General features: G+C 42.0%; 1 protein-coding gene across 6 annotated transcripts in view; it reads left to right on the top strand.

Moving 5' to 3' along the window:
• Positions 1 to 1,223: 1,223 nt before the first annotated feature.
• Positions 1,224 to 25,345, top strand: part of LOC100545703 (zinc finger MYM-type protein 4) — a 34,365-nt gene continuing 10,243 nt past the window's right edge. The window contains exons 1-18 of one of the 6 annotated variants that reach the window (XM_085208947.1): positions 1,224 to 1,566; positions 9,340 to 9,382; positions 9,778 to 10,299; positions 11,859 to 11,926; positions 12,526 to 12,696; positions 15,560 to 15,638; positions 16,118 to 16,370; positions 18,146 to 18,320; positions 18,415 to 18,627; positions 19,358 to 19,508; positions 20,007 to 20,122; positions 20,237 to 20,509; positions 20,968 to 21,118; positions 21,368 to 21,540; positions 21,902 to 22,052; positions 23,472 to 23,612; positions 23,909 to 23,946; positions 25,122 to 25,266. In XM_085208947.1, coding sequence (XP_085065073.1) covers positions 1,525 to 1,566; positions 9,340 to 9,382; positions 9,778 to 10,299; positions 11,859 to 11,926; positions 12,526 to 12,696; positions 15,560 to 15,638; positions 16,118 to 16,370; positions 18,146 to 18,320; positions 18,415 to 18,627; positions 19,358 to 19,508; positions 20,007 to 20,122; positions 20,237 to 20,509; positions 20,968 to 21,118; positions 21,368 to 21,540; positions 21,902 to 22,052; positions 23,472 to 23,612; positions 23,909 to 23,946; positions 25,122 to 25,266 — 2,905 coding nt within the window. In that variant the 5' untranslated portion in view covers positions 1,224 to 1,524. The remainder of the gene's footprint in view (positions 1,567 to 9,339; positions 9,383 to 9,777; positions 10,300 to 11,858; positions 11,927 to 12,525; positions 12,697 to 15,559; positions 15,639 to 16,117; positions 16,371 to 18,145; positions 18,321 to 18,414; positions 18,628 to 19,357; positions 19,509 to 20,006; positions 20,123 to 20,236; positions 20,510 to 20,967; positions 21,119 to 21,367; positions 21,541 to 21,901; positions 22,053 to 23,471; positions 23,613 to 23,908; positions 23,947 to 25,121; positions 25,267 to 25,345) is intronic. The other 5 variants (XM_085208943.1, XM_085208942.1, XM_085208946.1 and 2 more) reach the window with 5 other exon arrangements.

Below are 25,345 nucleotides of genomic sequence, written 5' to 3'. Positions count from 1 at the left end.
ATTTATTCTACATTAAAAGCATGGCTGTTTTACAGTTGTAACAATAAATACGGGATGAACTAAAAAAAATCATAATGGTTCGTTCATGAGTAATAGAGCATTGGCACAAAAAACAAACAAACGAAAAAAAAAAACCAAAACAGGTTTTTAGGCTGTTCCAATAAAGAGAAAAAACTGAATGTCCTGGAAATGCTCCATGAGGTCTTCGAAACCACTCCACAGTGGATTCAACACAGGAAGGAAGTACTTCCAAGCTCCACAGTGGTACAAAATTAAAAGCTAGTTAGACTTATGTTCAAAAGTATGTTATACCCCCTCACTGCTATGGGTTTAGGATATGATAACATGGTTAAATGATGTTTTGTAGTGTGCTGAGTCAAAACAACAGATACATACCCAACAGGAAGGCTGTGAGTCCAACATGTCAACTTCTAGAGCACTCCTGAATGAAGTCATGACGACCCTGGCTTGTTTTACACCTCTGGTTCCCCCATGGCAGCCCCATGGTGCTGGGGGTACAGCCAGGGCTGTGAGGGGAGCCAAGACACAAAACTGGGGGTGAGGCATGGCACCAGGTGAGGTCTGATATGAATCACAGAGTCACAGAACGGCCAGGGTTGGAAGGGACCTCAAGGATCATAAATCTCCAACCCATTGCCACAGGCAGGGCCACCAACCTCCACATTTAATACCAGCCCAGGCTGCCCAGGGCCCAATCCAACCTGGTCTTGAACACCTCTAGGGATGGACGGGGCATCCACAGCCTCTGTGCAGCTGTTCCAGCACCTCACCACTCTCTGCAAAGAACTTCCCCCTGACACCCAACCTCAATCTTCCCTCCCTGACATGGTGTGAGACAAAGCATGAGGCAAAGCTTGAGGTGAAGTGTGAGGTGAGATGTGAGGTCAGAGGTGTGAGGTGAGAGGTGAGGTGTAAGGTGTGAGGTCAGCCTGCAGCATCCATCGCCATGATGCAGAGGCCTGGCAGCACACCACGCCATCATGGGCCACCATGAGGACAGTCAAAGCCAGTCATCACTTGACATAACCCAAGTCAAACTTTGCAACTCCATCCCTACACCTCCCTGGATGCGGTCAAAAAGGACCCCAGTCCTCAACCCCGCACCGCCCTCCATCCTCAGCCTCCCAAGGGGAGCCATAGAGCCAGGCCCTGAGGAGGCCGCAACGCGCCTGCGCAGAGGGGAGCCGGGAGGCGGAGCCGGGAGGTGCTGCGCAGGCGCGCGGCGCATGCGCGGTACGACCCCGCGCTGGGCTTGTCGTTGCAGCTTTAAGAGGGCTCGCGGCCTGGCGGGTACGACCCCCCCCCGCAGCCCCGAGGAGCCGCCGGGCCCCCCGCCACCCCTCCTGCTGCGGGACGGCGCGGGGCCGGCCCGGGCACCCCCCGATCCTCCCTCGATCTCCCCTCGAGAAGAGAGAGGGAGGCTGAAAGGGAGTGACCCCCGGCCCCGCGCCCCGGGCTGGGACGGCTGAGAGAAGGAGGAGGAGAGGGTGGGGGGGGCGCAACATGGCGGAGGCCAAGGAGGAGGGGCCCGGGCACTGCGCCAGGGTGAGTGGGGGGCGTGAGGGGAGGTCAGAGGGGAGGGGTCAGGGGGCGGGGCGGCGGGATGCGACCACCGGGAACCGCCGCTGTCTGGCCGGCTGCATCGCGGGTGGGCCCGGCGGGCTGTGGGGAGCTGCCCTCGGGCTGTGGGAGCTGCCCACCCTGCGCTGTGTTCCATTCTGTCCTTGTTGAGAGCATCTCAGCAGCGTTTAGGTAGCATCTCTGCGTCGCTGAAATCATAAACTTAGAACCAGCGAGGGGCTGTTGATGCCATCCGCCTGTCTGACCTCTTCTTGTTCCAAACGCGATGTTCTTGTTGCTCTTCTTCAGTTTATTTCGTTAAGTGTAAGTGAGGCATCGAGATGGCAGCTCTGTGCAGGTGGTTCCCAAAGCCGTCAGCACTGCTGGCCCCAAGGCTTGGCCCTCCGTTCTCACAGTCTATAAGTACACGTGGATCTGCTTGAAGAACAGTGGAAGGTTCTTGCCCATGTCTTGCAGCCTGTGCAGAAACTGAGGACGAATAACTTTGAAGCAGTGCTCAAGGTAGTCTGGCAACACCTCTTTGTGGTTTTCGTGTCATTTCTCATTGAAAGCTTTATGGTAGAAATGAGGTTGTTGCTGCTAATTTGCGTTTGAATCTGTATGGAGTGGGCTGTAGGCTGCTAAATGTCTCTGAGCTGTCGAGTTCCTCATTTCCAAAGATGAAGAACTTTTCCCATTCTCTAACCTTGGAAAAGGGAAGAACATGAACTAGTTTTCCATTCCTATACGTAAGAAGAGTTTTGTTTTCTGAATTTACTGTGGGGAACGCAGAACTAATTGTTGCCAAACCAAGCAGTTGACCTTCCAGGGTGTAACTGGAGCAGTTGCACAGATGTTTGGCTACTCTGCAGCTATGGGAATGGACTTTATCACTGATGTGTCTTAAAGCCGTGGCTTTCACCGTGTTCTTGCTCACAAGCAGAGTCAAAGAATTTTGCAGGATTGCTCACAGTTCTCACACATCTGGAGGATCAAGATTCTGTCCGTCTGCAAGACGTTCAAAGGGAAGTGACTGGATGTAGGACGGTAACTTAAAAACTCTTAAATAAAACTTCATTTCCAACTGAAAAGTTATCAGACATAAAGAAGAACTTTCAGACAGCACTCAAGCCTTGAAACTGGTTGCTCACAGAGATTGCGGTCTCTGTCCTAGCATCTACTGGGCTTGCCATTGCCGTTACTTTGGTTGGCATGCTCCATTTATTTGACAAGTTACCCCGTACTGCCCAGTGGAAAATAAGTTTTCCTTTTTTCTTCTTAAGAGTGTCAACTGCCAGCTAAGAGAAAACAAAAAAGTTATCATAAATTTAGTATTATTCTCATTGGTCTCAAGAAAAACTGTTCTTGTGTTGGTTGGGTAACCGTCCACTTGGTAGTAAGTCTGGAAGTTTCCATCAATTATTGCTCCACATGTCCCTCCACATTATGGTGTTTTTTGGCAAAAGTGTGGAAGTTCTTATGGCTAAATGCTTACTCTACCCAAAATCAAAACCGATGTATTTTCTAATGAAAATATATCAACACATCCAACTCTTCATACTTACTAAATAATATCAGGATTAACGTAGCAGACACTTGTATTTTTTTATGTATTTCGTTAAAATGTTTGTGGCACTTCAGCTTGAATTTGGAGGTAGTTGCTGTGTTGAACAGTTTACATTTTGAATAGAATGATCATTTATTTACAATAATCAATCAATTGAGCTGGACAGGATGGCTTGTGGTGTACAACACGGTGCTGAAATTTGACACTTGGGTTCTTGGAAAGGACTTTGGTGTGAATAGGTGAACGCCTGGGTGTCTACATCAGTAAACAGCTGTTTGCACAAGATTTTAAATTTTTCATGGGTTTATTTAAAAATTGTGATCATCTCCTTTGGAGAGTTGTCTTTCTAGGTACTCTTAAGTGGTGTAGAGGTGATGAAAATAGATTTCTTTGCAAAGGCTTGAGCACCTCTCAAAGGATGCTTGGCTGTCATAATCCTTGAATTAACCTTGTTTAAAAAAAAAAAAAAGCATAATCAAACTTAGTCTTTTAGAATAAGACTTTTCACGTAGCATATAATAAGCAAAAAGAAAGTAAGCTGTTTACCCTTGCTTCAGGGCTGCTTGCATAATTGGGATACTGGAAGTTAATTCCAAAATTTCTCCCAATGTTCTTGATGCAGTAACCTCAACTATCCTCTCGTTTACTGACCGTTGTATCCCACCATTGTTTCGTGTTGGCTTTTCCATAATTAAGTCTTCTAGCAAATTTAATGTAGTGAATTTTCTTCAGGGTTTTCTGTCAGTGACTGCCTCTGTTCGCATCATTTCCATCATCTGTTTTACAACAGTGAGCTAACTGCATAAAGGCACTGCTCCTCCACCTGACTTGTGATCACCTAAACCTCTCAAGATAAGGCTTCTCCAGCAGAGCATGCCTCATCAAGGACCTGTTAGCAGAACTGTTTGTGCTCTTGGCATCTATTATCTTTGCCTTTCACACTCTAGTAGAAAAATGTTTCTGATCCAACAGTGGCATACTGTATTCTGTCCTTTCTGTAGAGAACCACAATGGTAATGTAGTTTATCTACCTCAAATATGTGTTGAATTGTGAGAGTAGTTTGAAGCTCTAAAAGAGTAGACATACAAATTATCATTAACTTAGTAATGCTTCCATTGAAAGATGTGTTTAGAATCTCAATTAATCTAGCAGTTGCTTGCAGCCTGGTTCTTGGGTCTTGGTCAGAAAGCCCCAGCACTGCCCAGAAGGTTGTACCAGAGAGCAGGAGCAAGATGCAAGTTCTGGATGCTCTGAACTAACAGTGCTAAGGTATAGCAGTCTACTGTGAGGACTGTGTCTTTCTGGGCTGTGTTGTAGTGTATATGATAAATGAGGACAGGTGGATGTGATGGGGTTCTGGAGGAACATCTTCATTTCCATTGAAAAGAGAAAAGCCAAATCACTCGCATAATAAACTAATGTTTATTTGTCTGCATTTAGGTGAGAAGAACCTGATGCAGAGTTAGTGCATCTGGGCAGAGCTGTTCCTATAGGAGTAATTTTGGAGTTCTTCCTTACGATTGTTTTTTTGGCAAACTTCTTCCTGCTGTTTTTTTGTCTTGATATGCCTTAAATCCATTTCAAAAGTCAGTGGAATTATTTCAGCTTTATTCTAAATGGTGTTATGTGCTCAAGAGGGCTTTTATGAAATAAAATTTAGTTCAGGAAAAGAGAATGGTAGAAGTCAACCAGGGCAACAGTGGCAAATGTGATGGGGGGGGAAAAGAAACGGTGATTTTTATTTATTATTAATTATTTTTTTTTATAAGAGCAGGAGAGGAGAGCATCGTAGAGCAGCATAGAGCAGAGGAACGTGGAAGAGAAGCAGAACAGGAAGAAATGATGCCTGAGTTAGGAAGAAACTTTGAGGAGCAGATTGCATGATTGCTTATCTCTCATTAAGGACTGAGATAATGAAGTAGAGAATATTGCTCACACGTGGAGGCTCTCCAGCTTTCACCCCCCAGTTGTTGTTGGCACTGAATGATTAGGAGAAGGGAAAGACTGGCGGTACCTGATGGTAGTTGAGATGATTCACCAGTGTGGGCCTATTAACATATCAACCATCATGTGAAGGAGGGCTGATAATCCCTGCTGTGTTTATCAACAAGCAGAAGGTGCTACATGTGAACATTCTCCTCATTTGCATGCAATGCCATCTTGTTGGCTTCTGATTTGAGCATAGATGATAATGAAAAGCAGAGGACTTCAGTTTTAAAAGAGCTTTAAACTTTCTTTACAGACACCTAACATGGTTGATTATCCATTGAGGGAGATGCTGAGCAGAGGGATCACTCCTGGGTTGTTGTATGGGTCCTCCCACCCCGGGTTGTTGTCATGTTTCTCAGTGGTAGCGCAAGGATTGACCTTCCCTTAAAGATGTGTTGATAGCACTCAGTTAGTGAGATCCCTTCTAGGTTAAATGGAGTTGCAGGAATTGCATGCTGTGCAGAATGTCGTCGTCCAAGTGAGCTGTGCTTTTGAAAGATGTGGCCCAAATATTGAAGTGTGTGCTTGTAATCTGGGCAATGCTGTCTTCGTTGTGAGATGCTGGAGAGCGATGCTTGGTTTGGGAGAATTGCTTGCTGTGCAGAAGCGGGTGATGTCGTTGTGTGGACAGGTCTGGTTTTGGAGCTTTTTGCATCTGTGTAACTTTATGAGCTTCAGTTTTCTTTCCTTGCCATATGCTGTGAGAAATGGGAGTTCTCCCAATCTTTGATGGAGATGTAGTTTAGCCAAGATCTCATTGGTTGTAGTGACTTAACCAGAGTGGGAAAGTTCAGGGAGGGTTCAATGAAAGAATTTCTTCCTTGTTAAAAGACAAGCCTTTGTTGTGGATGTCTGGTTTGCTTTCTGTGTGGTGTGTGTGCATTTCTTCAGAACCGTGCATGGTGTGGCTCTGGGGCAGCACATCGTTCCCAGTGCAGGAGGAGCTGCACGGTGAGCATCTCCCAGTGCTCTGCACAGATTCACAACTGCCATCCTTCAGGGAGGACACACCGTAATGTCCTCATGTTTGACACCAGCTCGTAGCGAGTTGGTGCTCAGGGTTATGGGAGCCATCGGTCAGCAGAGGCTTTGTTTGGAGCCGGCCCATGAATATTCAGAAATCTTAGGAATGTCAGAGAATTCTGGGGGCAGAAAAGGACGATGGAGTCTGCGTGTCCCGGTGGGTCGTTCATTCTAAAAAGGGAGAAATGAAATGCCAGCAGCAGGTGCCTAGCTCAGATTGTAGGAACCTTCCACTTAAGAAGGATACAAAGACAAACTGCACTTCTTGAACAGGAAGATGGGACCCCTGAGAAACTGAGCACTGCCTGCCTTTGTCTTTTCACATGTATAGGTGTTTGGATTTTTTTTTTTAATGCATCCCAGCATCCATCTCATTACTTTTAGACTAAAACCATGGAAGTTATTAAAAACAACTTCTCACAGTGCTGAGAAACCCACCCAACTCAAACCCCCCACTCCCCCGGGGCTCCATCTCCCCAAGGCACACTCAGAGCCCACGCAGCGCTGCCCAGGCTGTGCGCTCCCCCTTGGGCTGCTGCCTGGGGCGACTGGGGCCCTGCAGCTCCCAGCTCTATGTCTGGCTCACTGACCCTGCTGGGTTCTCTTCCTGTTGCAGGTACCTAGGGCAGGCTTGCTCCTTGTTACCCTCTACTCTTCCTTCCCCAGGTGCTGGAAGGTACGGGTGGCTGAGGCTGGCTGCTGCTGGGCTCCGACAGTTCTGCTGTTGGTTTAAGGCTCCTGCTGTGAGGTTTGCACGGCTGGCAGCTCAGCATCCCTGCCGCTGTTACGTGGGAAAGGTCAGGGGATGCTTCCTGGGCTGGCAGCACCTGGTTCCTGAATGGCGGCGAGGATTGGAGTGGTTTGGAAAAAAAACAAAACAAAAAAACAACTCCATTTTCCTTAGCAGAATGCTGAAGCGAGGGGGTGTGCTGTGGTGTGTAGGTGCAGGGAAGCTGTGCAGACAAATTGAGGGATCTCTGCCTATTTTTAGTTGCAGTTTTCTTAACATCTGCTTCCTTCCCACAGTTTGCTGCTTGGCGATGCAGTACAACCTAGGATCAGACTTCAGAAGGCTTGCTGTGTCTGTTAAGTTGCTCTGGGCCTCGGGGTTAAAGACGTAATTTTGCATACAAAGCCAGGGTACAGCCACAGGCTGTTTCTCTCTTCTTATCACGCACAAAAAATCCTCTGATTCTTTGATCTGTAGATACTCTGCCAACCTGGGATGCTGTTAAAGTATGGCACAGGTTCTGAGTTATTTCAAACAAGCACATTGTATGGAATGGTAAGCAGTGTCCTGCCACCTGCTCAGAGCAATGGAGGGGCTAATCCTGACACCAGTGTACCATCAAAGAGATGCAGTGACATAACTAGTGGATGGTGTTTATTTTTTTTTATTTTTTAATATATTTATAAAAGCAGCCCTTTATCTGACTGTAAAGAATAGTTAAGACACATTGCTTCCAGGAATGCCTAATTGTTTTGTCATTGTTTCTTGTATTATTTATTGCCACCTCACCAGGCAGAGCACTGCTTTCTGCACAGTGCTGGCTAATGAGGCAGAGTCACTAAGGAGGATATATTTTAAAACATTTAATTTTACTTCCATCATGCTCCAACAATTCTGTATCAGCTCTTGGGGAATGCTCACTACCTGAGAAGCACTAAATGTCATTAAGTTCCTCCCTGGCAGAAATACTGAAGTGATCAAACGAAGGTGTTTCAAGGTGTGATTGTGCTGAGTTTTGCTTTGAAACTGGAAGTGAGTTTTGAGGGCTCTGCTGGGAGTTTGGAGCCGATGGTTTTGTATTTCCATTATGGGTCCTTTTTGTCCTGCACTTATCTGGGACTCATGCTGGGATATTGAGGAGCCTCTTCGTGGGACTGTCCGAAATGACCTCAGGAAACACCTTCTGATAATCAGTTCATGTTTCCCTTTGCAGTTCTTTTGCCTCCTTTTTAGCACCGAATCTTAAAAACTGTTAGCAGGAGAAATAAAAAGCATTACAGTGAATGGCAACTGGGAGAACAGCCTGTGCTAATTCAGGAAAAAAGTGCATGAGCCCCAAAATTGTATTACACACAAGCATACCACCATTTGCTCTGGTTGCTGGTCTTTGGATGTACACCATGGGAGAGATCTGATGCTGCCCACCATCCAAGGCTGTGTGCTGCCTCAGCTCGGGCTGCTGCCATTACCAGGAGTGGGAATTCTGTTTTACAAACACGTCTCGTGTAAACTTTTGGCCATAAACACAAATCATCCTCTGTATCACGAACTGTTTTAAAGAAAGATGATTTCTTTTCATAGGATAGTTTTAGGATTGAAAAGCGTCTTGGGTTGCTTCCAAGTAAATTGTAATTATTTTTGAACTTGTTGAAGATGCTTGTGGTAGTGCCTAATGTGCACTTGCAGAGCTGTGCCTTGTCACTTCTTTGAATGGAAGAGTGAATTAGACATGTCCAGAGCCTGGGGTATTTTCCCACGTGTACAGAGGATCTTAAAAGAGTCAAGAAGCTGCTTTGATAGAAATTTGCTTTGAGGAAGGGATGGTCAGTGCTTCATCTCAGCGAAATGACTGGAGTCAGAGTTAGAGATAATCCCTTTGCTATCAAATCCCATTATTGGATGGTCTATCAGAAAGGACAGCACAGAAATGGAGATGCTGAGGAAGGAGAGATAAACAAATCTCTGTTATCTTTTAGGCAGAGATGAGGAGTGCTGCCCAGAGTTGGTTGTTGGAAAGCAAACTTTGTTTATCCGTAGTGCACACACTGCACTTCAGACACACTGTTAACTTGAACATCTGTCAGAAAACGTTCAATGAAAACAGGTTTTGTGCAGCACTCAGAATCATCCTCTGGTTCTTTGTCCATTGTGCTCCTTCTGACTCTTGTTATCTCATTATTAGGAATGTTGACATTCCCTTCTCCACCTTCTCAAGCTAGCAGCGCTAATTCTGAGTTTGTTGTGTCATTCTTTTCTGTATGCTTCTGAACCTGTGGTAATTGTGACTTCTCAGCAGTGTAAGATTTTTATATACAACTCTGCTTGGGGCAAGAAAGGAAGGAGGAGGAACTGTGATTCTCCATGTTGCTTTGGCTTTTGATTGGATGCGTTTTAGAAAAATACTTCCAGGTTGACCAAGATAATGATGTAGTGCTTTCCTTTTTACAGTTTGAAGATAAATCTGATGCAGTATTTGATATTACAGAAAAATGTAAGTATTTTCATTTATTTATGTAAGACATAGCTCAACAAAACAATTCTTAGAAGTACCACTGCTGACAAGAAAGCTATCTTGCCCTTCTCCTAGCCCCCGCTGCTTGTTCCCTCCCCACACTTCTTTCTGCACAAATAATACAAATGATAGGAATTAAAGTTAATATCTTTTCTTTCTTTGGTTGTTTTTTCTCAGATCAGCTTCTGTTTCACTGTGTGGTGAGTGGGACAGAACTGTTTCTTTGTCAGCAGCGTTTGATCAGTAATGTTGGTCCAAGAAGGCTTAAAAGGTTCAAGGAATTGCAACATTTTTAGCAAAGGACCCTTTTACTCACTTTTGTTACACACAAAGCTGGGAGATGTTCTGACTGTTCATAATTTTCTTTTCCCTAGGTAGTGAAATCCTGGATGCAGAAATGTCTGAGGACACTGTCCACAACTTACCAGCTACCCTCGACAGCGTATCTTATGAAATGCAGAATCGAGCAGGATCTGAAAACTCACTGCTGGATGATGACGACGACGATGATTATTTTCTGAACTCTGGGGATTTGGCAAGCATACCTGTTGTTGGGAGTGACAACGAAGATGATCAAAATTTCACTCCAAAAGACACTCTCCCTTCTGAAGACCATCTGGAAGAGGGCAAGAGGGTTGCAGAACACGAGCTGGACAGTGAAAAAGATATTCAGATCGAAAATGCAATCCAGAAGGATCTCACTTCACCTTTTGAGCAGGGTCCTGTATTTAAATCAATTCAAAAAGATTTTAGCATAACAAGAGATAATGGCAAAGAGACTTTTTCAACAAAAGACAAGAATAGAGAAGTAAATCTTCAAGAACACGAAAAACGGTTGGAAAAAATCCCTAAAGATCCGGATTCTAGATTGAAAAGCAGTTTTCTTGACAAAGCAGGTAACTGTTGACATCGTAGACCTGACTACCCAGCAAGGAGGAAGGAAGAGCTAGATGGCAATTAGCAATAGGAATAGTTAAAAACATCCTCTCGGCGAAGATAACGTGCACTGCTATATGGAGGGAAACATTTTATCCAGAACCCTGAAATACAACAAACTGTGTTAGGAGTAGGGTGTGCCAAGGGGCCTGGCAGCATCAGGGGGTGTCTCATCAACCACAGCCTGTTTTGAAACCTCTTCATATCCTTTGTTGGTGTGGTTTAGTAAACCAAACTGGGTGACACCTTAAGCTTCCTTTTGGTTTTGTCATCTAGCCCCCAAAGCTCCTTTAAGGAATGGATGATGACATTTTGGCCTTCGCTAGGAAAGATTTAGTTGAGCAAAGTGCCAATTCCTCATTATTACCCATGCTTAAGGCAGCATGTTTTTCATAGTAACATCACAGGAAGGCTTGCTAGAAATATTAGTGTCTGCAGGAAGTCAGCCAGGGAGTAACTTGAGATCTGCTTTTCCTAGGAGACTGCTCTCCTTTTTCTTCTGATACTTGCATCTTGGACTTTGTCCAGCAACATGGAGAGAACCAAAGATGCCTGTAATGCATTTCTCATGTGAGGGAGCCTGAAAGTCACCAGCAGTCTTGCTGCCCACACACCTGATTTTGATTTCCCACGCTCTGAAAATTACAGTAAAACAGTGAATGAGAGTGTTAAGAACAACCAGGGTGGAATGTGCAGTTTAATTTCATTCTGAAGATTGTACAGAGTGAGGGCTGGCCAACAAGTGAGAGCCTCTGACTGCTTGTCGAGACTCACAGCTTACATTTCTGATGTTTAAACTTTGTACATACAGTAACAGCATCTTAAAATCAGTGCTTTCAGGTTCTACAAACGATAGAGAAACAATACCAATTTTTTTATTATTATTTTTTTAATATCTTTTAGTATCTTTTTACTCTTGCCTTCAGCTAGAAATCTAGTACAAAATATTTCTGTGCAAAAGACTTATTTCAGAAAATGGTAAATATCTACAGTAACAAAGCTGTAGCTGAAAGCTGTGCAGCCTCAGGTAGGGTAGCCAGTAATTGACCAGCTTTAGTGGATGCTGATGGGCAGCATCAAATAACCAGACAAAACCAGTATTTTTAAAAAGATATATTGCTAAAAGCCTGCTGTTTCCTGAGAAAAGGGGAAGAGGCAAAAGACAAACAACGAGAAAGATGAAAGTTGTTTCTCTGAAAATTACTTTCTGATTTAAAAGTAGAAACATGGCAGAATTAGGAACTCAATGGGGTATAGAAAGTTCAGGATGAACAATTCTGCCTCAGAATTATCTGACTGTTTTGCTGGTATAAGAAAATAGTGGCTCAGAAGACTAATAAAAATATCAATTCTCTTTAAGGATTACCATCTTATTTACAGGGAAGAGCAGGGGAGTATTTTAGTGCTTCTGAAGTGCTGCCAGACTGTGGGGTTGGGGATCACTATGAGACTAGATAGTTTGTAAGGAAATGCATTGGAATCTGTATTCATTTCTATTTAATGTATATGTTTTCCTCAGTTCATAATCAAGTAGAAGAAACATTACGGACGCAGTTAGCGCCACAAACTCCAGAAACTAACTTCAGGGTAAGCTATAGATCTTTCAAACACTTTTGCAAGTGCAGCAATATACTGGAATAATTCAAAATACTTATGTTATATTTGAGTGTAAATTTGAGTATCAAGAAAACTGATCTTCTGAGTCATAGACGTCTTTGCTACTTAAACAATCTGCATATAATTTTGTAAAAATTTTGCTGACCCTCTCTTTGAATTGAGGATTCTTTTGATAGCTGGACCTTCATGTCCAGCATGGTCTGACTTTGACGGGTGAGTTGATTCCAGATCTGGACGCGTCCATCTGACCTGTTGCCTTTTTTTCAAATGAAACAGGGAACAGCTCTATCAACAGGAGACACTGTCCAACCAACTAAGTACCCTTTCTGACAACCATCTTAGAGAGCTGGGTGGCTTCTGCTTTGTCCAGAGGAGTGAAGAGGATTGGGGGTGGGATGACAGAGGGTGCTGCAGGGAGGTAGAGGCAGCGGCTGCTGCCCTTCGTTTCTCCCACCTTCCAGTGGCAGGACCCATTTCTTTTGGTCTGCAACAGAAACTCCCCTTGGCATCAGCCCAACTCCTCTTGGCAGATGCAGGAGGGTGAATTCTTTTTCATATTATTGTTTCAGGAGTCTAGCTACCTATTTTCTAGTAAGGAATCTATTGGACAAGAGCTGGGGAATTCCTTTGCACCAAATATTAGAATTAAGGAGGAGCCTTTGGATGACGAATATGATAAAGCTATGGCCCCACAGCAGGGACTATTAGACAAAATTAAAGATGAACCTGATAATTCTGAGGTAAGTTTCCCATTGCATTTCTCATTTTGGTCTGACAACTGACCGCATAAGCTGGACATAAGTTCAGCATTTTATTTGGTTTGTTGACCGAAATTTAACTTGAAGAACGTAGTTTAGTAGAAGAATTTCTCCCTCTAATTCTACCATGAAACCCAAACCCCCAACTTTTTGATACCATGTTTCCATGTCGCTGAGTTTTTATGCTTTTCAGCTAGAGACAAAGCAAACTGCTGTAAAACTTGCATTATTAAATCTGTGGCAATATAGGCACTTCATCTCTACTAGCTCTCACTAGAAAACAAGTCGTGTCTCATTGAGTATTTTGTGAATTGTCACAGTCACAGCTGCATAGTTTAAGCAGTGCTGTCCCTGCTACTTCCCTCTTTTAAGGCTGGAGGTTTGAGCACAGTGCTTCTTTATTTTATTTTTATAAACATCTATACTTAGAGCTCTCACCTACCAAAGAATATTTAAATACGTACCGCTCAGTGAAGTCAGGTGGCTTTGTCATTTGAGGCTGACATCTTGTGTGATGGTATCGTAAGAGTTCAATAATTGCAAAATGGAGAAGGTCAGAACTGTTGGGTTGAACAGTGCCAGGACAAGGATTGCTGAGCTCTCACCTCTCTGTTTGCCACTGGCTTGCAATGTTACACCAAGGAGATGATCCATGTTGCAATTCTTGTCTCTTCAGTGCTGATATTTGGGTTGTGTACCCAACTTTACACGCATTAAAGGTGCACAAAACTTCCCAAGGCGACTCATCCCACTTGTGCTGGCAGTAGTTTTGGTGTTCTAGATCAGTTTTTCTAGTCTCATTCTTTATACTTTTGCTATACATCATCTTATTTCTGGGCCCTTCTTTCCAGCATTTTTTCTTCTCTTTCCATGATACTGCTGGGTAAATGAAATAAAGAAGTTCACTGAGTATTTGAAACTGTTTAGATTTCACTGCCCTTCTGATTTGTTCTGTTCCTGGAGATTAATATCTAACCGTGTGTAGATTAGTTAAATCTGTTTCTTCTTTTGTCATCCCCAAATGGCACCTGCTGTATGGATTTGTGTGGACTGTAGTGCAAGATGCTAGTGGTTATAAAAGATCATGCTAATGAGGAAATGTGAAGACCTGAACAATTTGAAGTATTTTATTGATCAAAATATTAATTCCTAGGGTAAAATTCTGTAATGATCAACTTCGATACTGGAAAAGCGTGAGAACTGATGATGGTTCATTTTGGTTTGCTTTAAATCAAAAAATGATGTGTTTTACATCTCTTTTTCCCCTGCATTCTGAAAGAGGAGAGCATTCCTTGCTCTTGGAATAGTTGGAGCTGGAAGTTCTCTGCTTCCAACAGTTACACTGCCGTGAAACTATGCTTCACCTTGCAGAGCTGATGTTGGCATTTGCTTCAATCTCTATTACTAGTACTAATTTAAAATGCTTAAAAATACACATTCCTGTAAATAACTAGCTTTTAAATTGTAATATTAAAATAAAAGCAAGCACGGTGCTCTAAAACCCATCATCATGGTGTGCTCATACACAGCTTCAAACCTCCCTTCCTTGCAGTGTGGATGCTTGTCTGCTCGTTCAGGTGAGGAGATAGGGCTGCTGGCTGTTCTCCTGGGAAACCTGTAGAGCAATTGGTTGTCTTTGTGCAGAAACTTGTGGTTTTGCCACAGGAGCATTGACTTATGCTGTGTACATGGCAGGGTGTGATTTTTCGGAGGTGGATTAAGCTGAGGGAGCAGTTTGCTGCTGCTGAAAAGTGAGAGCTTATTTTTGCCCAGTGATTTCGAATTGGCTTACCTTGCAGTCAGACAGCAACTGTTAATTTAGCTCAGTCATAATATGACATCATGGCCTCGCTATTCTCAAATGACTGTAAGTAGGTTAAATCTTATCATCCCCGTGGCTCCAAGAGATTATTCTTTTCAGCCTATTAAGATTCACATGTGGAGTGTTACAAGCTGCTTTACGGTTTGAATTTCTAGGAAAAGCACGGGCAAGAGGCATGGTGTCAAAGTCTGAATAGCTGCTGTGAGGTAAGCTAGTAATTTGTAGGATGTCAGCTATTCCACAAGCAACTGTCTGCAGGGATTTTCTCATCCTGTACAAAATGCAAGGTTATTCCCCTCCACTGAAGTCAGTCTAAGCGTGGATTGCAATGGTCTGCCTGCTGCCAGCTTCACAGCGCTGCTTTGTGGAGCTAAGCTGACTAAGAAAATTAAAAAGATTACAATAAAAAGAGGGTTTTTCATTTTTGTTTTTGTTTTTGATTCGTCGTCCCTCAATCAGGTCTGGTTCAGGATGGGGCAGAAGATGGTTGTCCCAGCCTAAAATTTCTTGACGTGCTGTAAAACTTCACCTTGGGCTCCTCCCAGGTCCTTCACCTGAGAGTTAAGCACAGAACACTTCTCACCACCTAGGGCTCGGTTTCTGTTCTGTTATTGTCATCCATGAATTGGAAAATAGAGCTTGTTTCCAACAGTAAGGGTAAGGACTGCAGAGCGTCTCTGGTTGGAAAGTTTGCGTAAATGTACTGCAGATATTTATCTTAACACATTGATGCTGAATTCTAAGGTGCATTGGGATGCAGGTGGGAAAGGGAAGGCAGCAGGCATCGTGCTTCTGAGTTCTGCGTGATGCTCTCAGTTGTACACCTTGCTGTGAACCTCGGGGTCAGTTCTTTGTGTGCTTTATGGCAGCAGCTGTGAGCCTGGCCTTTGGGACAGGCTGAAGAGGTTCTTTCTTGCCTTCCTGGGCCTTAAGATTCAATGCAGCATTCTAGAAGGGTGGAAATCTTGCAACCTGTTATTACATGTGTGTATTTGTTCTCCTTTTCCTTTCCTTTTGTTTTAGGAGTACGGCCAACAGCCAAAAACTCAGGAAGGGGAGCTGAAAATCAGTGCTGTATTTTCAGTCAGTGGCAGTCCTCTTGGTAAGGAACAGGCAAGACTTCACTTGATTTAAAACTATAAAATGCATCACCTCAGCAAATAGCCTCACAGTTTATTCTGTGAAAATAAATTTTATTTATTTAATATATATATATTAGTTCTATAACCCCAGTATTAAAAAAAAAAAACAAAAAACAACTTGTTTTCTTTTAGAGATGATGAAAATCACAGACTGAAAAATAATTGCATCTTTGAGACAAGGGAGAACTGAATGTGAAAGCAATGTTAAAAGTGCATTCTTATTCTTGAGAGCAGTTGAAACAATCTACTGTGCAGAAAACCAGCACAGGGCATGCATTATAGAGAATTCCTGTGCTGTTTGGATCTCCCTTAGAGCCTGATGATCCCAATGAAGCCATAAGCTTTATGCTTGCTCCCTGTGCATAAGTAAATTATGTGTAATATGTATCTTAACAGCTACTCTGTTTTCTCTCTCTCTCTTTTTTTTATTTTATTTTAGCTCCACAGCTGTCATCAGGTTTCCAGCCTGCTGTGGCATCCTCTGGCATGAGTAAAATGCTTCCTTCAGTTCCAGGCACAGCTGTTCGGGTTTCCTGTTCTGGCTGTAAAAAAATCCTCCAGAAGGGGCAGACTGCATACCAGAGGAAAGGCTCTACCCAGCTCTTCTGCTCCACACTGTGCCTCACTGGATACACTGTTCCAGCTTGTCGCCCACCAGCTTCTACCAAGAAAACCTGCTCAAGCTGCTCGAAGTAGGACAGCTTTTTAAATTGAGAGTAATTGTTGCTCAAGCAGATGATGAGAAGGTTTTGGTTTTCATCTTGTACAACATGCTGCTCTGCAATGCCCACTTCACGCTTCCCTTCTGTAAATGATGGTGTTATTTGTTGATTGATCTGTCTGCTTTCAGTTCCATTTAGTTAATTGTATTTTGCATACAGATGCATTGAAAAGCCTCTGTTGTGAAGTGTACCTTGTGTATTTTTTCCATGTAAAAGAGCCACAGACTTCGCTTTCCTCCTGTTCTGAGACGTCTTTGCTCTCCAAACAGCTAACAGACACTTAAAAAAAATATTTTATGCATTGTTTCTTCCTGGTGAAAACAGATTTTTCTGATGCCTACTAATGAAGTAAAACACAGAGAAATTAATGTGTTCCAGACAAGGCAGATGCTTAGATTCTATTTAAAAAAAAAAAAAAAGCTTTCCAGTCTGGCTCTGTTCTGTGAGCTTAGACTTACATAGGTTTGAGTTCTTCAAAATATGTTACTGCTGCTATTACATAATCATGGCCAAACCTTCATAAGGAGATTAAGCATATCAAGAATAGAATGTTTCAAATACTTGGGGCTTCAGTATTCAATCAGTTGCTTTCTGCCTAGGCCTAGAGCCTGCTTCAAAAAGAAAAAAGACTTTAGGATAGAAGATCTGCATTTTCCATAGTCCTGCTGGGAGCACCAGGGTGAATCTTCAGCTCTAAGAAACATTTCAATTCTTCATATTCTGTTTTAGTTTGTATTATTATCTCCAAATTAGCAAAAGGACACATCTGTGGGCAGCTCTTAGAGCTCTCATTGCTATTCAGGAGCTTGAGGCAAGTAAATAACTGCACAGACTGATTGTTCTGGGGTCTCTTTACAGAGGACAGTGATTCATATGAATTCTTTGTAGTTATGAAAGTTACTTTGCAAAGTGAATGCTGCTTTGTTCATGCATCATTTCTTAACAATAGATTTATTGCTTCCTGTTTTACAAGGTCAACTGAACTTCAGCTTGAGACTTCAGTTAATTATTCCTCTTTCTTGCTCTCTTGGTGTGAAAAGACCTTGTAACAAAGTGTAGCAGTCTTGGCTGTAATTTATATTTATTAAGTTGGAAAGTGGTTTATATCTGAAAAGACAAGAAGGAAGGAGGCATCCCTCCATCCAAGAAAGGAATATAAAGATTTCTTCCCAATTTATACAGTCATTGAAAATGTTCTATGAATGACAGTTTCAAAAGTGAGACTTAAATAGTCTCATTATTAAATCCAATGGCAGAGAGAACAGCAGATTGGAGATTAAAAGAGGAAAATAGTTGTCAGACCATTTGGGCACAACTAAATGGGAATTAGAAATCCTCACCTTTTGTTTTTTCCCCTTTTTTCCTTATCCCGTTATTATTGATATTTTCATTGTGAAAGGGAATTCATCCCCATATCCTGCTTTTTACATTTTTTAGTAAGTATTGTTTAAAACCTTTTTCCAGTTCCACTTGAAAGGATTAATTATACAACCTGATGTCTTTGTAGGCCACTCTTAAGGTACAAAATGTTTCACAGTGTATTTACTTGAGAATTGCACCCAACTGCTTTGCTAATAGGAAAAGAAAAATGAAGATAGGTACTTAGATCAGCAAAAAGAAAATCTCTGAATTAAATAAATCCACCATCTTACAGAAAATGTTTAGTTTGCAGAAATGGAAAGGAGAGCGAGTTGCCATGAAACCAGTGTTTATCTCTTTGCTTGTTTTTCCTTTGTTTCCTGTAGAGAAATTCTAAATCCAAAGGATGTAATCACTGCCCAGTTTGACAATACGAATTCCAGTAAGGATTTCTGCAGCCAGTCGTGTCTTTCTACATATGAAATGAAAAGGAAACCTATTATTACTATTCACACTAACAGCATTTCAACCAAGTGCAGCATGTGCCAGAAGAATGCAGTGGTAACGACAAACTTCTTTTCCATTTAAGTTTCCTTTGAATCAGGGAAGTTGCATTTTCATTCTGTTCTCGTTAATATCCTTTCTTCTCTTCCAGATCAGACACGAAGTGAATTACCAGAACGTCGTACACAAGCTCTGCAGTGATGCCTGCTTCTCCAAGTTCCGCTCTGCTAATAACTTGACCATGAACTGCTGTGAGAATTGTGGAGGTTACTGCTACAGTGGGTCTGGGCAGTGTCGCATGCTGCAGATAGAGGGACAGTCAAAAAAGTTCTGCAGTTCGACGTGTGTGACACTATACAAGCAGGTATATTTTGACACGGTGTTAAAAGAACACCTTTGGTAGATTTTGGCTTATTAGCTGATGGTTTCCTTTGCTCACGTGGTCCAAGATGCTTCCTTTGCCATTTGCTGCTTAGTTTTTGCTAGAAATGTTGCTATTTCCCTTACCACGGAAAGGCAGGCTGAGTATTCCAATGTGAGAGAAGACACAGTGGGACCACTTGGCAGCAGTCTGCTGTGGCACATTTGGGCCATCCTCTGAGGAGATAACCATCATCTGACAAAGCACGCAAACCTCATGAGCAAAGCCCATTTGTCAGCCTTTGGGATTGCTCTGAGCATTCTCTGTGCTGTGACAACAGTGGTGCAGTTTCACACGAGCTGCCTGAGAATTCTTAAAAATCAAGAGCAATTTAACTGTAGGGTATCTCACACTACAGCACATCCTTCCTGACACTGAAAAAGAGATTATTTCTGAAATCATGTCTTTCTGAACACGTTGTCTCAGGCATTCTCTACAGCTTTATGATTGTGGGTACCTTAAGTAACAGAAAAACATGAGAGAGCACTTTGTTTTTGACCCATTTCAGATGTGAAAGTTGTAACATTTGAACTAAGTGGATAGGAAAAGTGGTAATTAGTTGATCATTTTAATTGTCGTTTTTAACTTTAATATTTTAATTTTGATTTTAATGGTGTTGGGTTATTAAAAATACTAAGCTTCAGATGCATGACCAATTTTACTGTTTCCACAGAAGTCAGCTAAAATTACACCCTGTGCACTGTGTAAATCCTTGAGATCTTCAGCTGAGATGATAGAGAGCACAAATAACTCGGGAAAAACTGAACTGTTTTGCTCTGTTAACTGCTTGTCAGCATATAGAGTAAAAATGGTGACTTCGTCAGGTAACTTTATCCCTGTATTCTGTTATAGACATAATTTCACAGAGCTTAAATCCAAACTTAATTAGTCTTGAAAGTTAAGGCTGATATTCTTTTGTGGGAAATGGGGTGTAGAAAGCAGAGTTTGTTTTAAGGGAAAGTGCTGAGATGGGAGCATAAGGATTTTGTAAGGTAAATAAACCTAATAGTGACAGTGTAGCCATTTCAGCCTTGTTTATAGAGATCTTCAAGATGATAACAAACCTCAAGGTATTTTCTGCAGGTGTAAGTGAAGGCCAAGTTGTGGGGTGGGGAGGGTTCTATTATCCTAAGGATACTGGGAGAATAATGAAAGAATCTGGCAAACAGCGGGCACTGCAGCTGTAGTGTCTGCTTTTTGAGCCTTTGTGTGTACTTTGTCTTGTCATTCAGAATCTCTGGGTTTGTATGCACAGTGCAAAACTATCTGCAGTGGGACTCGATGTTGAATAAATCACTTTTTCTTCTCTGTTTCCCTCTCAGGTGTTCAAGTTCAGTGCAACAGCTGTAAGACTTCAGCCAACCCTCAGTATCACTTGGCTATGTCAGATGGGAGCGTACGCAATTTCTGCAGCTACAACTGTGTGGTAGCTTTTCAGGTGTGATATCTGGGATTTCTTCTTAGCTCGATTAATAGCATAATACATCAAATATCTGGGGTGTCGGGTAAAATGCACAAGTGTAAAATAAGGCTCTTTTTTCCTATTCTGCAGAATTTGTTCAACAAACCTGCAGGAGTGAACTCCTCAGTCGTACCCCTGTCTCAAGGTCAAGTCATTGTAAGCATTCCCTCGGGGACAACGGTGTCAGCAGGTGGCACCACCTCCACTGCATCTCCCAGCTCTGGGAGCAGTTCAGCTGCAGCTGGTCTACAGAGGCTGGCTGCCCAGTCCCAGCAAGTCACTTTTGCCCGCAAGGTTGTAAAACTCTGGTGTCAGCACTGTAACAGATTATTTGCAACCAAACCAGAACTGCTTGACTTCAAGGTAATAAAGACCAGGACTTCTCTGGCTTGTCTCTCTCGATCAGAAAGCTCAGAATTTATAACCTGTACGCCCATGTTCTGTTGGTACTGCTCTGTCGTTTGCTGTGGGGGAATTTGGAACCGATTTTGTTATCATTCAATCATTATCAAAATTAATTCTGAAAAAGAGAAAACAACTGAAAAACAAAAACTCCCCACTCGAACCATTACATGTCAAAATAAGCACATTCCTGATTCTTCGTCCCAGAGATGATCTTTTAATTCCTGCACAAAGCACATGGGTGATGGCTTGTTGCAGAAAATTCTGCTGCCTTTGCTGAAAATCTATTTGGACTTACTTGCTGCTGCTGTCTGTTGATGATTTTTCAAGTGCATAAATGTGCTGAGTTCTTACTAACTATTTAAATGTAGTAACTGGATATGAAATATTGAAACCAAAACATTCTGACTGTGTTGCAGGGTAAAATGTTCCAGTTTTGTGGGAAGACCTGCTGTGATGAATATAAGAAGAGGAGGAGTGTAACAGCACTGTGTGAATACTGCAGAACTGAGAAAATTATCAAGGAGACGGTGCGAATCGCAGGCATAGATAAGCCATTCTGTAGTGAAGGTAAGAAAGAGCAAGGCTGTCTCTCAGAGAAATCAAGTTAGAAGAGTCTTGCCTAAAAATTATTTGTGAGACTAAGGGAAACCTAATAAACTAGGTCAGAAAAATGGATTTTAAGTTTAGAAACCTGGAACTTCGTTCACGCTTTAATGCCGTATTTCAACAAATGATTCCAGAACCAGAAATGCCAAACACACAACATTTTGATATCGAAGGAATCTTTTGTTATTTTGCTGTTTTTTCTTCTCTTAGGTTGCAAACTGCTCTATAAACATGACTTGGCTAAGCGCTGGGGAAACCACTGTAAAATGTGCAGTTACTGTTTGCAGACTTCCCCCAAACTGGTCCAGAATCTCTTTGGGGGGAGAATGGAAGAATTCTGCTCAGAGGAGTGCATGTCTAAATTCACAGTTTTGTTTTACCAGGTAAATCATAATTTCATATTCTCTATAATACAAAAGTGTTAGTGGAACTTCTGAAAGTTAGGAGCTATGTTAACTGCCTGTAGTTGGCCTCTGTGTCCCTGGAAGCTATTACATATACAGATGAGAGATGAGTAAATTCTTCTCGACTTCAAAGTGGCAGTTTCAGAAATAAAGAAAACCTAATATGTCTCTGGGGGGAGAAAACCCGGGTGTCCTGCTGCTTTGTGTCACACTGTAAAACGATGCACTCTTAAAGATTTATTTACACTGTATTTGCTGAGCATGTTGTGAAGAGGTTTGTATGCATACACGCTTTGTTGCTTTTAACACACGTTTGATTTCTCCCTCGCTGTTTTCCCAGATGGCAAAGTGTGATGGTTGTAAGAGACAAGGTAAACTCAGCGAGTCCCTGAAATGGCAAGGAGATGTGAAACATTTTTGCAATCTGCTTTGTATTCTGATGTTCTGTAAGCAGCAACGTACTTCTGACCCTCCAGCCTCAAACAACACAGGTAAAACGGGATGTGACCAGCATTACCTCTTAATGTGTGTGATAATGTTTATTTGGAAACTCCATTTAGTGAAATTTTTAAGACCCTCTATTTGGGTGCTTGTCCATCGTAACTGAATGGGTTCAGTTTAAGATATGTCCTTTACTTCAGGCAGTTTCAAACTTCCATAGGTATGAAATGATGTTGTTCGTAAAGCAAATCTATATTTTGATTTTAAATATTAAACATAAGCACTTACTTTCCATCTACTTTCCTATAAAAGGAAGCCCATTTTAATAGGCTGAAATGTACTGTTATCTGTTGAAGGCATGATAAATATCCAGCTTCCTGTACTTGGTAAGACAGAGAGAAAGGAGAATGTTGATGTTCATTTAGCAAGGAAAGTCAAGTGGGTAAATGTTTAGATTTAGTGGTTGTAAATATACGTTTTGATGTTTGCACTTAAAGTTGCTGGTTCTGTGTTGTCAGTAGGCGTCTGAAGACTTACATTTTCTGTGTCATTAAGTCTTGATTCTTCGAGTATCAATTCTGAGATTAATGTATGCTGTAGCTGTTTTGTTGCTCGTTATTTCAGCAGGTGGAATGGGGAGGAGGGTGGGAGTGAAGCCCACAGGAATAGGAACTGTGAGTTTCTGTAGGGAATGAAATGCAAAGGGAAGAAAGGAAGAAAGGCGCACAAAGACAGGAAGAGGAAGCGAAACAAAGGGCAGAAATAGCACTGATCCTAAAGAGGGGCATGTTCTCCCAGAGAGTGATGGTGACTGCAACAGTAAGGTACCCATTAAGCAATAAAGAATATTAACTGACAGTTTATAGTATGCACCAGGCCATACTATATTGCATTCTGTGCACATCTCCTGCTTCGCTTGGTGGGGATTGTTTTCTTTGACTAAGAGTAACATATAAGTAACTTTATACTTGCAGGCCATAATTACACTGTGTGACACTCCTGATTTTTATCAGTATGCTTGGCTGTTAGTAAGGAAATGGCTCAGAACAGTATTTGTAATGAAATGCAATCGTCGTGCTTTCAAATAGGAAGAACCTAAAAGTTCCTCTGCAGGAGTCTCATAAAATTCACCTCATTCATTATTTGTTAGGATCTTGAGGATGGCACTGAGCACAGTGGGACATCTGCTTCTCTTGTCTCCTGAGTGCTGCTCTAAGACTACTAGAGACAGAAAACTGCTTTCATACTGTGACAAACTTCTGAAAAGTTTCGGTGAATTGAAAACAGCTGAAGTTTGCTTATGGATCCAACTTCTATTTAAGCTGAAATCCTCCAGTTTGATACACTCTCCTCATAAAGCAGGCTTTTTCATCTGGAGATAAATCCAGAGGGTGGATATTGTTTCAGAAATGCCATTGTGTCTATCATCATATTGCTTATTTCTGTTTTTTTCTGTTCATTCCATCCAGCAAACCCTTCTACAGCACCAGCTTCCTCATCAGGCCCACCTTCTTTGAGGAAGGACTCAACCCCAGTCATAGCAAATGTGGTGTCCCTTGCCAGCACCCCTGCTGCCCAGCCAACGGTCAACTCCAACAATGTTTTACAGGGTAGGACTGTTAAAGTTGATTTCTCTATTTTTAAATCTCTATTCCTGGATATTTGTATTTGTTCAGGGGTCTTTTCCACTGAGGACAACACCTTCTTCATTATGCTTCGTGTCATTGCTGAGGGTTGCTGTCTTGTCCTTCCTTTAACTACGAATAAATACTGACGTAGATCTGTTCACTTGTAGTGGGGAATGAGGTTCAAAGGAAATTCTTTTTCCTGACCTGGCAGAGTATGGGTTGTGGTCCTTGATAAGTGCACAGACTAATCTTGTATGATGCTTTCTTTTTATCCATAGGTGCAGTCCCTACCGTGACAGCAAAAATAATAGGAGATGTAAGTTTTACAAGAGACTATTTTTCTCACTTTCGTCCAGATTGTATCAATAACAAGTAAAGTATCCAATATTTAGCACCTTAATTTTGTAACTATTTTTCCTGGTTGTGATTGACATTTAAAATTCATCCAGCTTGCAGTTACACACCTTATCCATTTTTAAAAATGTATGATGTAAAAGTTTTCATGTGTACAGTAACGGATTGATTTGATGGCTTAGCAAGGCTTATCAAACTGTGGCTCTTGAGATGGCAGTAGCTCTCAAGCACTTTGTGCATGGCTTTTGTACTGAAGGCTCACTTTTACGGCCAGAGGTGGGATGTGATGTCAAAAGGGCTGCTGTGGGAAGAAGGAAACCAGCATGGGCTGCTGGGACTGATGTTATCCACCTCTTGCAGCTTAGCTGTTCTTCCCCACTCCTTTGTAGTGTGGTAGTGAAGCTATGGGGAACGACTGTCACTTCTTATATGTGACTAACTCCTAGAGTTCCTGTTCTTGGGCTCTTTGAGGTATGTGGTATACATCTTGGAACTCTCTTAAAAACAGGAAGATCTTATTGTGTAGCTTGTTGTTTCTGGGAAATTGGCATCCTTCCTTTTATCTAAGGGGTAATTTATGGAGTAGAGTATGATTTTTTTGCAGTGAAACAGATCGTGTTATATGAACGCATGACTGAAAATGACTGTTGGCAGAACACAAAATTAGTACAAGCATAAAAAGTCAGTCTGTGTGTAATTAGGAATTGATACTGCCAGCATTTGTGTTCAGTTTTTTTCTATTCCTTTGCAGTGATTTCACATTGATTTACTGAGGGTTTTTTGAGTATATGTGTCAGCCAGTATTTTTGTCATCAGAAATATCTTAAGTCCTGATCTTAATATTCTACTGCTGATAAAAAAAGAAGTTTATAGAGGTTACTTGACTACAGAAACCAAATATCCTCTAAGATCTGTTTTTTGCTTTGCACTAAAATAAATTGATGTGAAATCCAGAAAACACCAAATGGATTACACCAAAAAAGAGCACCAAATAACAAGCTATTTTATGGTAGCTTTTAAATTTAATTAACAAAGACAGTTTAATTCAACATTTCCTAGTAGAGAACAAGTATTAATCTTACAATATCATACTGCAACCAGTACTGACTGTGCCCTCGTTTACATTTTTCCAAACAGGCTAGTACTCAGACAGATGCCCTGAAACTGCCATCTTCACAGCCACCTAGGCTTCTAAAAAACAAAGCACTGTTGTGCAAGCCAATCACACAGACTAAGGCCACCTCGTGCAAACCTCATACACAAAATAAAGAATGCCAGACAGGTATGTATTTAATCTCCAACCCATTTTAAAGAAGTCTGTAGTGCAGTTCAGAGTTTGTGATTTATGCAACAGACTGTTA

Source organism: Meleagris gallopavo, chromosome 25 (genome assembly GCF_905368555.1).
Source record: "Meleagris gallopavo chromosome 25, MGAL_WU_HG_1.1, whole genome shotgun sequence".
Classification (NCBI taxonomy): domain Eukaryota; kingdom Metazoa; phylum Chordata; class Aves; order Galliformes; family Phasianidae; genus Meleagris; species Meleagris gallopavo.
The sequence above is the reverse complement of the archived record's forward strand: the minus strand, read 5'-3'. Positions and strand labels throughout refer to the sequence as shown.